The sequence below is a fragment of the Cebus imitator genome, unplaced genomic scaffold, assembly GCF_001604975.1.
Source record: "Cebus imitator isolate Cc_AM_T3 unplaced genomic scaffold, Cebus_imitator-1.0 Scaffold236, whole genome shotgun sequence".
Classification (NCBI taxonomy): domain Eukaryota; kingdom Metazoa; phylum Chordata; class Mammalia; order Primates; family Cebidae; genus Cebus; species Cebus imitator.
Genome location: NW_016107551.1, coordinates 2,698,200 through 2,714,833, shown reverse-complemented (window position 1 = coordinate 2,714,833; position 16,634 = coordinate 2,698,200). Strand labels below are relative to the sequence as shown.

Sequence of the window (16,634 nt, the reverse complement as noted above, 5' to 3'; positions counted from 1 at the left end):
AAAAAAAAAAAAAAAAAAAAAAAAAAAAAAAAAAAAAAAAAAAAAAAAAAAAAAAAAAAAAAAAAAAAAAATTACAGTATTACATAATTTCAGAAAAAGCAAGTGACCTTTGTTAGGTAAAATTCTTTTGCACATAATTGAGACCCTATTCTACTACTGCTAACTACTCCTAAGTAGGCTGCCATGTTAGATTTGTTTCTCAAATGCCAAAGGAAAGGTAGTTACCCTGTTATTGGTAATAGAACGACAGTGCTTTTTATTATGTGTAGCAACAATATGTAACATTCAAGGATATTACATAAATGCATTCAAACCCCAATGAGTACTTATTTTACAAACAACTGTGTAGCTAGGAAGTGACATAGCCCCCTAAAAACCCAGTTGATCAGATTTCATACTCTAACCACTACATGATACTGACTGTTTACACAAATGCTCTCCTGGACTGCCTGATTTACTGATTTGCTTGGGCAAAAGTTACAGGATATGACTATATAGAGGTACTGACAGTCATTCTCTACAGTGAAATGAAACTTCTGAATGTTAATTTATTTTAGATAGTCAAATACTTCCTAAGTTAACAACAACATTGCTGTAGAGAGCTTTTTGGTCTACAGAGTATATGAAACGCTATAGGTGGCATAGACAGGATTATGGTTAAGAGCACAGAAACTCTGGAAAGAGACCTCCCAGGTCTCAATCCTAACTCAGCCACTTACTAACTGTGTGACCACAGACATGTTTCTTCATCTCTCTGCGTCTCGTTTTTAAGACTCTTGAATAAACAGTAGTACTTATCTGATAGGATTTTTATTGGAATAAATGTTTAATAGATGCAAATGATTTTATAGTGCACCAGTTAGAATAGTCTCTGGCATGGAATAAGTACTTTGATAAAGGTTTGTTATTAGCATATTGATACCATCTGATTATACAGACACTATTTATAGCTTTTTTATAGAAAATGAAACAAGTTTGTGACCTAACCAGGTCAGTGGATAAGTAAGTAGAGGCTGTCAGTCATTAAATTAGAAAGGTCTTTTTATGTCTAGTGCCATGTTTTTTCCACCCTACTACACCACGTTTACTACTACATTCATTCACTGGAAATATATTTCAGAGTAACACACATAAGTAAAGCAGTGAGTCTGGCTTCTACAGAACAAAAACGATGTATCTAAAACATGTCCCTCGGCCGGGCACAGTGGCTCATGCTTGCAACGCAGCACTTTGGGAGACCAAGGTGGGCAGATCATGAGGTCAAGAGATCGAGACCATCCTGGCCAACATGTAAAACCTGCCTCTACTAAAAATACAAAAATTAGCTGGGCATGGTGGTGTGCACCTGTAGTCCCAGCTACCTGGTAGGCCGAGGCAGGAGAATCGCCGAAACCCAGGAGGCAGAGGTTGCGGTGAGCTGAGATCACGCCACTGCACTCCAGCCTGGTGACAGAGCGAGACTCCGTCTCAATAAACAAACAAACAAAACAAAACATGTCCCTCACTGTCTTCAAGGTGGTGACAAGTGAGTAAGGGCAATCAGCTTAAGGGACAAAAAAGTCCGTGTGTTAAACTGTGTGGGTTATTTTATTTTTCAAATGCATGATGTTTTAAAAGGCCACAAGACACACTCTTTAAAACACTAAGGTTATTCCCGCATATTGTGATGCAAGTGACACAAGACTGCAAATTTCATTAAATGTGAAGAATCTTAGTTGTAAAGCTCCACTATTTAAATAATACACAGAAGAAAAAGGCATGTTCCATGTGTCTAGTTTTTGGCTGCAAAGAAAAATACGCTTTGAATAAGTATAAACGAGAAAGGAATGAATGAATAAATGAACATGCTTTTTTCCCTTTCTACCTGGCCACTCCCAGCTTGTTACTGTCAGGTTTCACTTACATCAATATTGGGTGAAGTTACTGATATATTTACTAAAGGAAAAATGAAATAGCATTTATTTGTAAAATAATTACTGGCAGCGGTTTGAATTTATAATCCCAACTGTATCTGTCCTTAATAAATAGGTTTAATTCCATTTTCTTTGCTGTTATCAATTATACAGATTATATGTGTCAATGTCCTGTATATCTCTAAAACTGAAATACATATTAAGACGCTATATGAGGAGCCGCAAGGTTCTGGCAATGCACTTTCTCTCCTGAAGCACATGCCTGAGTATTAAATGGCAGAATTTTTAACTTATTTTATATAACAATACTTTCAAACAGTAAAATAGATACAGAAATGTGCTTATTTCCTACTTAACCAATGGTTTAAAAATTTTAAACTAACTCAACAAGTCTAAATCATCAGGCCATAAACATTTTCTTAATAAATCTCAGCCTTAGTAGTAACGCAAAATGAGCTAAACACTGCTGCCTCCTTAGATAATTTTCTCATTCTTTAACATCTTGAGTTATTAAACCTTCTTAAGCTAGGGCCCCAGTTTTTATACTCCACTTGTTATTGAATTCTTTTGTACTTCAAGTTTGTTTCATAATAGGCAAGCCAGAAAATATTATTGTACCCTGTGTTAATATACCTGAGCACCTGTGAAACAACCCAATTCCCTAAACAGGGTTACTTGAAAACATTAATGCTAAGAATCTGCCACCTACTTGAAACTGCTTTCTCATAGCAGCTAATGATATAATGATATACTGTGCCAATCGGTAGAATGAAAGCCATTACAATATTATTATAAGTATAATTCAGGAGGCATATTTAGAATGATATGGGCTATGGAGGGAGGAGGCTGCTGCAGACACTTAGGTATTCTCTCTCAGATGCCATCAAAATAATTGTTCCAAAATAGCATTTTCCTAAAATCCCTACATGGTAACAGCAAGTGGTAACAGTGACACTTTTTGTATGTGTGTGTGAGGAATGACACCAGTTTTTATGATTAAATGTACTTGCAAAGGTCATTTTTATGAGAAAATATAAGTCTTTGTAATATGGCTCCATGTTTCACAAAGGAAATGCCCTTTAATCACTGCCAACACATGGCAACACACTGAGAAATTTTCTTTACAGTTTGCTATGAAGAGAGCTTCACTACGGAATGTTCCCATTTCCTGTTCTATGAAACAAAATAAATTTAGTGAAATTTAACACACACGCAGTTCCTCTACTTATTACTCTGGAAGTAAGCGCGTATATATCAAGTTTCATCCCTAGTGGCTTATTTATGATAAATTTCTCAGATGACAAAGTCAGACAAGAGACAACAGTGGGTATCACTAAACCATTTAAGTAGAATTCTTAAAATGTTGCTTCTAAAACACGGCTTTTGCATTCTTTCAAAAGTGAAATCTATCCATCTCACCAAATCATAAAGCATCTTTATTTTCAACCCTGAAATTTCACAAAATGCAGAAACTTCTGCACTACCTTAACTTCTCTGAAGAGGGAGCATATGCTCAAGTAAAGCATAAAACGCCTCAAAAAGCTCTACACCTATGCAGCAGCTGCAATTTAAAAAAGAATCACTCACATGCTGCTGTTCCCAGATAAAATAATTGAATATTTAAAACTGCAAGTTTTGCACCACATTTTATAAAAGCTCCTCTTCCTTTAAAAGGGGAACACTCATACGCACACGTGTGCACACACACAGATCCTGGAATAGTCGAGATTGATCAAGTCTGAAAATCCTGTGCCACTGCCTGGAGAAGCAACTTTATGTTTAGTTTAGTGATTCAGTGCAATTTACGTAAAAAATCAAAACAAAAGCCAAGACAAAGCAGGTGTCCGTCAACAGCCTGACAAGCATGGATTTTGTCTTAAGAAAATGCAACTTTGCTAAAGAGACTCCTTATTCTTTTAGGATGACTACATCTTCTCAGAGAATCTTATTTAGCCCCCCACGTTCTGTTTGACACTGATTCATTACTTTTTTGAAAACCTTTAGAATTATTCGAAACCAAGAAAACACAGAAAATAACGAAATCGTCAGTGATCTGGGAAAAAAGAGAACGTTTTGCTACATTAGCAAATAAAACTGTTTCAATCGATTGAATTTTAAAAGTTAAAAAAATGGTAATCAACCAAATTATCAAGCCATGTATCTATATTATTCTGCAAATATAAAATAAATTCACAGTTAAGCTGGCTGCTACAGAAAAGGGTTCGATTTGCAAAATACATGCAAGCCCTGTTATAATTCTCTCTGGATAAAGCACCCTTGCAGTGGTTTCCGACACTTCTCAGTAATTTAAACCACTCAGAGCCCAAAACTTCACACCAAAATATACTCTTCAGTGAAAGTGATAAAGTTTAAAATAGCAGTTCCCAGAAATGCATTTCTCTTTTCCCAACAAATAAGTCCAGTTTTACACTAAATGCTATTGTTCCAGTTGGCAAAATCGTAATGAAATTCCTGATAAATCTTAGCATGTGACATAGTATTTCAAATACTTGATTAAAAATAAAATTACACATTGGGGAGATACATCAAGCACCACTCCTTAGAAGAGCTCACTGAATAGAAAACTGGGGCGCTGCTGGCCAGGAAGGCTTCTTTCTGGTGGAAGGAATGAACTGGTGGTGTTTGGTTTGAGTGTTTGGGGGATATAAGCTTTTAGTTTGTAAAGATAAAGCAGGAATAGCTAAAAAATACGCAAACCTTTCATCCACAGTTAACTTTCGTGCTTGTCTTCTTTACATTTCTTCTCTTTCTAAAATATGCACACCAGAAGCCCCCGCTTTTTTTTAAGGGCACAGGATTGGGCTTCCAGGCAGAAAAGAAGAGGATGGTGGATGAAGGAGCTCATTATTCCAAAATTCCAAAAAAAAATTCAGAAATCCTCAAGCAAACTTCTGGGATATTAGAATGCCTAATGGTATATATCTTGAATATTTGCAAGCTTCTTATGCGCTTTGTGAAAATTTTTTAATGGCATAAAAGCCTCCAATGAAAAAATATATATAAAGATTCTCCTATATTTTTTCATATACCAGCAATACATAAAAATTGTAACCTCTATAGTCTTAATGTGCAATGAAGAAAATGAGATTCATTTTCATGGAAAAAAAAAAGAAACGCACATGCTGAACTAGAAGCCTTTGGTTTAGCAAATTCAGCATTAACTCCACACAAACAAAAATACTTTATCTGTCATGAATATTTTCTCAGCTTTCACTGTTCCCCACTGTCATGTTATACATGCCGTGCAAATTGTGTGAATAATAGTTTTGTCCTATTTGGGATGACTTAATTGTGCCACTCTTAACCTCCCTCTTGCCTAAATATTTCCATAATGAGCACAATTTTAATATCCAAACCTCATATTTCAATATCTTTAATTAGAAAATGGGCACACTAAGTTTAAAGGTGAATACTGAGAGCTATCCTAATATTTTAAACACTTACAGTTATACTTCTTCACAAAGTATCTATATCTGCAGGGATGAACCTTGAAGAGGTTCCTCCTTTTATGTCTTATCACACAATCAGCTACTTCTAGACTTTCCTAAAAAGATAGAGTCCAGATGGCTGATATTTAGTTCACCTGTGATAGATATTACATTTCAATAAAACTTTAATCTTAAAGAAAATTGTATTACTACTTATTAAAATTTGTTGACATGAAAAAGCATCGTTCTGATTTCCCTATGATCAGTTCCAAACGTGATGGAAGAAACTGTATATTTCTGAGTTAAGTGCTGAGTTTTTAAATTATACGAAATTTCCAGGCCACTAATAAGGAAAAAACAATTTACCAATATCTCTTAAATTGTGCGTGATTTCTTCAAGTACCTGGGAAAAAAGGGGTTTTTCACTAAATAACTTAAGATATGAATTCAAAATCATGTTTGAAATCTTCAAATATGAATGCTTTAATATAACGTAAAATACATAAGATGTTTAAGGCCATTAACATTATTCATTTTTCTTGATATCCCTAAGAATCTCTTCTGTAAATGAAACTCTAATCCAGACTTAAATATTTCATTTTATTTAAGAATTCTGTTCTTACGAAAACTGGCCAACCTGGTATCTAATACACATTAAGTTTTTACTTTTCAAATCTACCTATTGACTAACGTTATGTCACAAAGATTCTTGAAGTGTCCAAATCTTATTTTAGAATTTTTATAGTAGCAGAAATTGTTTATCTTGGGATCCATGCGTCCCAAATTATCTCTGACCACTTAAAACAAAGCTTACCAGATTTTCCTGAGTTTTAAAACAAAAACAAACAAACAAACAAAAAAAACCACACCAAACCCCTTTGTAATTTAACATAGAAAAAAAGACTTGACTGAAAAGTACAGTTTTAGGAAAGATCACTGGAGATGAGAGGTCATAAACTACTTCTAAGGATAAAACATCCTGTTTCCAGAAAAATCTGATGTTCAAGAGATTCCAACTGGGGTCATGGTGAGACTATCATGTTTCAAAGTTTCAAATCGGATTACAAGCGGAGACAAATTCCACAGAAGTGTGAAGTAGAAAGTTTGTAGTTGTTAACAGTTTCTGATAAAATGTGTATGATTTTGAAATATTTCAGATTCTAAGATCAAAGTTTTACATGTTTACATGTTGATGGGCAGAATAAAGTTTCCAAAAGATAATGCCTTTGTTTTGTTTCTGTGTTTGATGAAAGTATCTTATAACAGCACAATATAAAATTTTTTACTACTTTCTAATTTCAGTAATTTCATGTTCATTTTTGTTAAGAATCATGAATCATTTTTTTCAAAACTTTAATTTAATATAGTACATCTTTCTCTCTACCAATTCATGATGCAATGTGTATGATTATTAGGTTATATAAAACAAATTTGTTGAAATGAACAGTACAGTTGCAAAATATTGAGTTTAAGATGAAATATGGTTTGAAATGGAAAACCAAAATGTAGAAATCTAGCAAAACAAGATGTTCTCATGTAGATTCAAGAGCTTAGACATGCAAAATAAATTCTGACATCAGCAAACGACCACACTTTATTACTAAGGTCTTCGAAAAAAATGAGGACTACGAGAAATTGGGACGTGACTAAAAAGAGCAACATACTAAAATATGAACCGAGAAGATAAAAATGTACTGTGGTAATAAGCAGAGCTCTCGTGGGCAATCAGATAGCTGTCTTTCACACAGGCGTTCCTTAAAAAAAAAAAAAAAAAAAAAAAAAATCACCCTAGCCCTAAGTACAGGCCTATGAGCACTAGGGGGACAGTCTTCCTCCCCACACTGTGCTTGTCTTGCAGACCCTGCCGGATGGGTCTCCCGTTATCCCATCATTGTGTCATACTTCCACAGTGACTTGAGGCCTCTAGGTACAGTACACAGTACAAACACCCATGTGTGGATCTTGCCAGATCCATGGCATGATGTCGGGCCAGGCCTAAGTTTTCTCTCTCCCACAGATGCTGCAGTGTTTTCAAAACAGGGCCAAGCAATCCCCTCTCTCTCCTGATAGCCTGGGAGGAAGACCCAGCCTAATGGCAGCAAAAGAAGTCCAGTCTCTGTACCACAGGCGTGTTGTAAATAATACCTGATGATGCAGTGTCACAAATTAAGTTTTCTTCCTTTTATCGTTAACAGAAAGAGAGGGCCCATTTCAAAAATGGGGGGGGGGGCAGGTAATGAACTGCCACAACAGATTGTGACAGATTTATTACTATTTGTCATGGTAAATATGTATCAAAGGAAACATGTAAGTGTCTTTATGTAGTCATAATCACTCCAAAGGAAACCTTTTATTATCCCCAATCTTTTAGTATCTGTTATGCAAATATACATACTGAAACAAGTTTAAGAAGTCTCTCTTATCAGATAGTCATAATTTTATTTGAACTTAAAAAAAAGCATGGTAGAGATCTAAAAATATAGAAATATAGATGTCCTGGGGCAAAAGTATAACTGTGTCTACTACAGGCCTTTTTGGAATCAAGTTAAAATAAATATTTTGTGTGGTGGTAAGCCACGTGGATCTTGTTATAAGTAATAAGCAATTGATATTTACAACAAAGCTTACATAAACTAAGCTAAATTGCTATGAAAACAGAGCTGAGATAGTTTTTAGGTAATAAGTAAATGGATGATTAAATTACAAAATTATCTAAACTTGTTCTTGCTCAAAAAATAGGAATAAAAATTTCATTTTTAATTGTATTTTCTTCCTCCTTGTCTTTCAGAAAAAGAGCTATTCACCAAAATGTTTCATAAGAACCATGAAAACATCTAGTCAAGATAGATTTTCTAAGAGTAAATCCTAAAACGGACAACTAAAAGCTAAAAATCAAATAGAATAAAACCAAACTCCTACTTCCCAAGTTTTGTTTATTGCGAAAGAAAAAATATATATTTTTATATTTCTGAACATATCATGACATACCAGCAACACCTAAATTGTCTTAACAGCAAAGAAAACACTGTACCAGTAAAATTTTCTAAAGGGGCCAGATATCTATAGAGGAATACTTAAAAATTTACAAAGAATTATGAAAATTGTACTTGACAATGATGAAGCATAGACATACCATCTAATGCCACATCAATGCACTCCTTAGAAATTGTCTAGAGATCTGCCTAATCTTAGCAATGGAAAAAAACAAGCTAATTTTAATATGAGGCATAAAGAGGGTAGGATAGCTTTAAGTTTTCCACGGCTTTTATAGGACAGTTCTTCCATTGTTTCAAACATTCAAAAGTCCACTAAATGCATTTAATATTGTCCATATTAGGTTCAGGCATGTTTAAAATGTAAGCAGCTGTTAGGACTATATCATTTGAAGTTGTCATAAAACCTATTAAAAGCTAAAGTTTCATCGACATTAAATCCACCCCTAACTTCAAGCTTAAAATATGCTTATAAAATCCTTTGCGAATATTAGTCAATTTCAATATAATACAGAAATTCAAAAAATACACAACTGAGTACAATTTTAGGTGACCTACTGATAGTTGAGGGTGACTATTATATACGCCATTGTCAACCTTATTTACACAATATTTTTCTACATTTATGAATAATTTTGTGATGCTTCTTCAACATCACCAACTCTATGATAATCAGCATACAAAATTTGCTCTTTTTCCTGGTAAGACTTACTCTGATATATTTATTTAATAATTGTTTGGATGAGCTGAACTGAAATCAAGTCAAATACACAGGTGTTTGGTTTAATCTAATCTTAGCACATTTGCAAAACCTATTATTCTTCTAATACATTAAAAATGAAATGAAACTAATATGCAAGCATTGATTGGTAATATACTTTCAGAAATCTAAATATAATTTTATATTGAAGTATAAAAACATAAGGCTCATTAGCATTCTCTCAGAGAATACTAGCACTCTATAGAATTAAATCAAATCTTTATATCACAGGAAGGAAGAATGAAAGGAAGGATAAAGAAACAAAGAAAGAAGAGAGGAAACTTTTGTTTTCATTTTATATAAGGAGAAAATTACCAGAAAAAGACTAGTCCTAAACAAACGTAAATACAATTATCTAGGAATGTAAGAATTCAAAATACGATATTATGTATTTAGTTGTGATCGCAATCAACTTTTGCTGTGCTGGGGACCTGGGGGCGGGTGGGGGGTGTTTAGCAACTTCTGCATAGAGCTCCAGCTATTAAAAAGACCCAGAATGCTCTTGGTTACAACTGACTTCTTCTAGTTGTCACCTGGTAGTAAAGACACAAATGGCTACTGATGCAGCTACCTTTGCAGCCTTTATTCAGCAACCTCTCTAGAAAATAGAGACATTCTTCCTGCACTCTGGGCTGAAACCCATGTAAATTTTTCCTAAATCCTCTCCACAAATCTCCTTTCGCATGCAAATCCACAAATCATCATAATACTGACAAAGAATTTAACCAACACATGAAACTAATACTCATTCTCTTGAAAGCCCTGTACAGGTAAAACTCCTCAAACTTCAGGCACCCTTTCAAGGCTCTCTTTAGAGCTTAACCTGCTGAATATCAACATAACCACCCAGTCTTCCAGGATGTGCAATTAATCACTCCAACGTGGGACAGGTGGCTGGATGTGCAGGTCACTTCTACCTCCTCCACGTTCTAGATAAATGTGCTGCTCTGAGCGCATGGAAACTTCTTTACATCTATCTCCTTCCCATCAATACAAAACAGAACTAAATAAGCAATATATAAAGCAGAAACAAGTAGTACTTACTGAAGATGGCAAACCTGGAGGAACTTTTCTAACTTTCTTTGTCTGTACCTCTGAAAGAAAATGAAGATGCTGTCAGCTCCCACATGCCCATTTTCCTAAGATAGATACAACCACAAAGGCTTCTAGATGATACCATATTTCCTCAAATCATTACCTTAGCAAACTGTAGTTACCAGGATCACATTTGATTCTAGCAGAAATCAAATTCTGCTTTGTTCATAAAAATGAAGACATTTAACTTTTTGCTACTTTGATCTCTTAAAAGCTTCCTTATGGGCGCAGCCAAGAGAAAACTAGAAATAAGCAGACACCAAAAAAGTTCTGCTACCCTAGTTAAGGCACCTACCCAGTGTTCTAGGGGGTTAGTCTCCTGGCTGACAACTGAGCCAGACTTTATGGTTTTCTTGAGGTGGGAGGTAGGATGAGGGGGTGATAATTTTAAAGAAAGAAAGAAAAAGGCATAATCATCCCTCAGGCATTCAAACAAAGGAATACCTTACCCATGGCACTACTGTGAAGAGGCCTCCTTCGGGGATTATTGCTAGAATACTGATAGTACTGGGAACCAGGTTTGGTGGGCGAAAGGGTTCCTGGGTTGCCCATATCCATGTCACCTCCAAGGAGACTCTGCTAAAAGGTTAAAAAGGGAAAACAAACATAGAAGGTTAATTTTTTACTTTCACCACCTCCCAACTGATTGTTAGTACTTAAACCAATGCAATAAAGCAAACAGCATCTGCTGAGCTGAGACAATTAAAACAAAACAAAAACCCAAAAGAAAGGCAGTCTAAGAAGCTATCACAAAGTTTTTGAATTTTTAATTCTTTACTTTTAGGAGGAACGTAGATGATTCCCTTTAAACAATATTTTTAAAGTCTTTTAAGATGACTCACGTTTTAATTTCGCAAAACAAATGGCATTTATATAAGACTAATGTTTCCTTTCTCTAGACTTAGGCTTATATCTGGGAACCATTCATCCCCTTCCTTAACAAGAAGAATCTCATTTTGTGAACGCATACAACTTCCCCCCGCTGCACACACTGGGGGTGAGTGTAGCCTATCAACTCCAAAGAGAATCCTGCCTCTCTGTACCGCATATCATGATTCTCCACGAACTGACACAGCACCCACAGAAGAGAAAATGCCAACTGAACCAAGAGGAAATTCAAATCCTCACGCTAACTCTCAAAATCATAGAAATAGCAGATATTCCACGCTAACAGCCACAAATCAAAGGACTTCAGAATGCCCTCTTGAGGTCTATCGGAAACTAAGACACATCCCACAGATTAAACATTTACCTGAACGCTAGAAAACTTCCACAATAACTTATCACAGTGTGACAAATCGTTAAACTTTTAAAAATTATGACATCAGAAAGATTATATAATATTACATTTTCTAAAAACTACATAGAAACTTACCCATAATATATAAATCGCCTGATTATACTCTGCATTGAACACATTGTTCTTTTAATTATTCTGATATGCAATAAAACAAGAGTAGATAGTAGCATTTATATTAAGAACAAATTTACTGTTTAATAAAGAAATTTTAAAATTAAGTACTAAAAATCTAACTTTATCGTTACTTGTAATCAACTTTTACTGACTGAACTAATTACTGTCCTTGATAAAGTACAGAATGTGTTTTCCCTAATCTAAATTCTAATCACCATGTCACTCACAACAGACTTAGGGATGCTTCACTAACACACTATTCACATGCAAAATACTCTAAATAGGCCAATTATGACTCTGCCCCTGTTCCCTGGTTAACCCGCTGAGAACTGAAAAATTTCACAAGGCAGTCACCAACTAAAACAAAGGGTCCTTGTTTTAAATTAAGACAGTCTTTTTGATTCCTAAATAGCTCAACAAAGTGGCATGTCTTCTAGTGAAAGCAGTTGGTCAAATATGACCCATAAGCTGTAAAATCAAAAATTCAAACCTCCCCTTTCCACCGCCATATAGCTAAATATCATAAAGAGAGCCTCTCTATTCCAAGGGTTTTTTTCTGAGTGTTGGATGAGTCATATATAAAGGACTAATCAGCTACTGACAAGCTCGCCTTTACTGATTCCAGTTTAAGACTTTTTCAAGAGATATGTAATAAACATTACTTCAAAATACAACTTCAAGGATGAGATTCCAGGTTGAAATCACATTTTGGGTAACAAACTCGTTTCTAATATCTTAATATTTACCACATAAATAGCTGATAAAACCAGATGTATCAGACAAATATCTGACATCTGCATGTGCAACTATTGCCTCTTTTGAATTTAAGAGACATATTAAAACGCTACACAATGACAAACTAAAATAGAAGGCTTATTACAGTAAAGTTTTGTATAAATCAGAAATCTAGGAATAAATAGTTTATCATTTAGGAATGGCATTCAAAAATTTTAGAATCTCAATCTGAATTTCACTCTTGGCATTTCTTACTAACAAAGTAAGTTTAATTGAAGTCCGTGTCCAAGTTTTCTTTGAAATTTCCATCAATAAAGCTGTGAATAATTTGAAATCACAACTTCCTTACAGTTTGGTAAATCTACGAATGAGTCTTAATTTCATTGGAAAGAGGAGTTTGAAAATAATTTCGTATTTTAGACACACATCACCCCTATTTCTTCATTTTTCTTTTTCTAGAAATACATAAAATATTCAGAAAAGGGCCGAGCAAATATGTTGAAATGTTTTCTTGTGTTTTTAAATGAGTTTAACCACTGGTTAATTCCTCTTGGTCCTGGTGGCAAAGGTTTTCATTCTCAAGAAATTAAATGCATTCAAGGGGTCAACCTAAAAACAAACACACTTGCTATGCTGTATTTTAGCAGTATTCACAATAGAGCTGTGAAAAAATATAAAATGATAACTACAAAACAGCTACTGGCTGTGGTTGACCTTATTGTTGTTAATTTAAAAGAAAATAATTTCATGGGCCAGTCATAATAAATCACGCATCCAACTCTTATACATGCAGGCACAAGGACTACATATAGTAACACAGTACTAAGACCAGATAGCACTTAGAAACCTTTAGTGGTTCCTGCTAATCTTTATTTTTTCACAAAGCACATTCCTGTTTCTTTCTCCTTAGACCTGTTTGTTCCTATTTCTTTCTCACTTGGACAATAGAATCATTCTTCTAAAGCAACAAAAATAAACATTTCCTCACACTTAAGGGGGCCCTAAACACCTCCTTAGGGAAAATGAAGATAAAAATATATGTGTTCTTATTGTAGAGTATACTTATAAAGTGAACAATGACCATTTACTATTGTTTGGCCTTTACGTCACATACTTAACTCTCTGTAGCAATGAGAAAGATAAATTTTCCACTGCCTGACAAACCCAGAGTTTCTAAATTTTAAAAAGTGATTGGCATTTGATTTGAGGTAAATTAAATTCTGCACAAAATGGATAAGGTATTTGTTTATATTACAAATTTACCTGCATATCTATCTTCAGCTCTGAAGACAAATTTCTGCTTAATAAAAGTTAAGCTTGAAAAAGAAGTCTACTTTCAGAATGGAAAAATGCATCCTTGCCTTAAATAGGATTATAATGGTTTTAGGTTTTTCACATTGTGCAAGCTCATGTTCTGCGGTTATGCTGGGTCCCAGTAGTAGGCTGCCCGAATCTGCCAGGAAACACTGGAGGCAAGATGTGGCATCTGGCAGGGCGAACCTGTAAATCTTAAACCCATAGTTTAGCATTTTGCTTAACTGTCCACAGTATGATGAGACAAGCCCTTCCCCTTACTCGCTCCTATTTTTTTTCCCAAATGCAAACAATTTCAAGACTCAAAATACCGTAACTAAAGAATAAAACACACTGACTTTGTCAACCAGGTTGGAATGTTTTGGGGTTCACCCTCTGCAGCCAATTCCCCTGCAAATAGCCATTCCTAACTTGGTCATTTAAATCCCCAAATACAGCGCCCTGTGAGTGTCTTTTTCAATTAAATTTTTTTGTTTGTTTTACATCAGATTTGTCTGCTTTACATCAGATATGGGTCTCAGAATGTCTTTCGAACACATTCTCAACCCTATTCCTTTTCGGGGGAGCTTCTTAACCGCCTTGATCAGCCACTGAACTTTGCTTATGCAACCAAGAAAGCAAACCATGAATTAAACTTGAGTAACAGAAAAGCAGCATATATCTCAAATTAGATTTATAACTGAATGGTAATCAAAAATAGAACTCACTGCTTGAAGCTTAAATTATCAACTTTTTTCTAGTTAAACTAAAATCATCTTGCTCTGAACTATTATTTCATTTCAGTCAGCACTTTAAATGTAATGGGTGGGTGGTACATTTCTAAAAAGGAAGATTATATTTATACTTAATTATAGATATGACTGAGATCAGAGTACGATGAATACTGCTTTTTTGGCTTATAATTAATGCATCTAATAGGTGAATGACCTTGAATTTCAGAGTTGGAACCTGGGAGAGGGAAAAAAGAAGTAGGAGAAAGAAAATCTCTGGAGAAAAGCAAATGTGCCCCTGGTTCCTCAGGGCTTTCTCTGATTTTGCGTCACTCCCATTACGTTGTGATCCGATATCAGACACAACATCTTGGGGGGATGTTGCAGAACAGAGAAAAGCAGTCTCAGATGAAACCAGATTAAGCTCCTTTTCTGAACTATTGCCAAATGCTTGTGAGTCTAATTCATGTTTGGGTATTCTAGTACTCACACAGCTGCAATTCCATTCTTTCATCACAAACCTAAGTGATGTATAGTGGCTTTGTACGGTGAACTGACTCTATAAAGCCAGGATTATTTTAAATGTTAATATGAAAAAAAAAATTCTGAACCACCATAAAACTTTTACAAACGCAGAATATATGTGTAGGTATCTACCGGACTTTGTGGCGACAAATGCAAAATACACATTGAGTGAAATCACAAATTAGATTTGTTTAAAATATCTTTTATCACAATTGAGGTCATTTCTACATAGTTAATTCCGCACAGAATCGGGTTTTCAAAGACACTGCTGAATAAGATTCCTAACAGCCTTGGGGAAGTTTCTGTAAATCCCTGTCGAATAGTTGCTGCTGAATTTGCCATTCTGACCACAGAAGGGCCATTGCTGACTTACTACGGTAGCAGGAGGGGGGCGATAATTTTGCTGCTGTTGGCACTTACTCTGCAACCTAGAATATATCTTGCACCAAAGGGCAATGAAGAACACAATATTTCCACCTGTCCACTTTTGAACTTCAAAGCTCAAAACTGAAGGTCTTTGGATGGTCTTTATTCTTGATTCCTAAAGGTCCAGGAGTACAACTTTATAAGTTATTTTTATTTCTGTCCTATGCTTGGTTTTAGCAAAAGAGGACTTGGGAAACTTAGAGAGACAAGATGACTAAGATATCTTGCAAATTAGGGAGGGACTTAAAAGACTGTCGTGCTGTACAGAAATGCAAATTATTCAAATTATTATTTAGCAAATAATTTTTAAAGGCTTTTTGTCAGTGTCTTTTATTTCTACATTAAACATGTAATGCACATTGTATTTGTAACAAGTCAGAAGTAGAATTCATATCCATTAAGGAAAGAGGGAGGGCTTTAACGTCAGACCGATCTGGTTGAACCTTAGCTCAAAGGCATACAGACAATGTAATCGGGGGTCAGTTATGCAACTTCTCTAAACCATATTTCCTTCCTCTGTAAAAAGGGACTAATAAGAGCTCCATCATAGGGTTATCAGGAATAGACGAAACGACGTATGTAAAATGTTCCGCAGAGCCAGGCTTCCAGCACAGAGCTTACCTCTTCCTCCGTCCCCCACAAAATAGTCCCGTATTATGATCCACTGATTATTATTGAAAAGATACATCAAAAGTTATGAATGATCATTAGTTAGATTCTCTATTTTCAGATAAAAACTGCAAGCTGTGATAGTAATTTTGAAAAGTTACTATAAAAAGCTAAAAATAAGTTCTATATGGGAGTCTACATAACAACCATCATAGCTTCATGGCCTAGAGCTACACTAGCAACAAGAAATGACCAGGTTTTTTCCATATTTAATAAAGAAATTGCCCAACAATCTCCATAATTAAGTTTAAGTGGCCATGTTCCCGGAACTGCCACAAGGATGAGTTCTGTGGCTCCTTTAATTTTGCTTTTGCACGCATGAGCAAACTGCTACTGTTAATTCAACTATAGGTAAAATCAAAACTAGTTACAGTTAACCAACTATACAAAAATAAGAAATGCATTACATGTGATCGAATTTCATAAATCTTGTGATGTTACATTCAAACTCTTGCTACCGTATTAGTCACTGATAAGTAACCTCAAATATGGTTCAATTTTGTGTTTTAGTCCTTACAAGGGTAATTATAAGTCTTAATCAATGTTTATGTGATACTTATCGAGTACTGTTTTAAAAAATACATATTTTACTTCTTCATGACGTCACAAAGAAATAAAAATAAATGAACGC

At 34.9% G+C, this 16,634-nt stretch overlaps 1 protein-coding gene across 38 annotated transcripts in view; it reads right to left on the bottom strand.

Moving 5' to 3' along the window:
* Nucleotides 1-16,634, bottom strand: part of TCF4 (transcription factor 4) — a 369,465-nt gene that overhangs the window by 114,767 nt on the left and 238,064 nt on the right. For 22 of the 38 annotated variants that reach the window (XM_017498003.2, XM_017498009.2, XM_017498008.2 and 19 more), the window contains 2 exons: nucleotides 10,660-10,789; nucleotides 10,160-10,209 (listed from right to left, as the gene is read on the bottom strand). The exons of 4 other annotated variants lie outside the window; for them this stretch is intronic. In XM_017498003.2, coding sequence (XP_017353492.1) covers nucleotides 10,160-10,209; nucleotides 10,660-10,789 — 180 coding nt within the window. Of the gene's footprint in view, nucleotides 1-10,159; nucleotides 10,210-10,659; nucleotides 10,790-11,585; nucleotides 11,784-16,634 lie in introns of those variants that run through there. 12 more of the 38 variants (XM_017498006.2, XM_017498002.2, XM_017498000.2 and 9 more) reach the window with 2 other exon arrangements.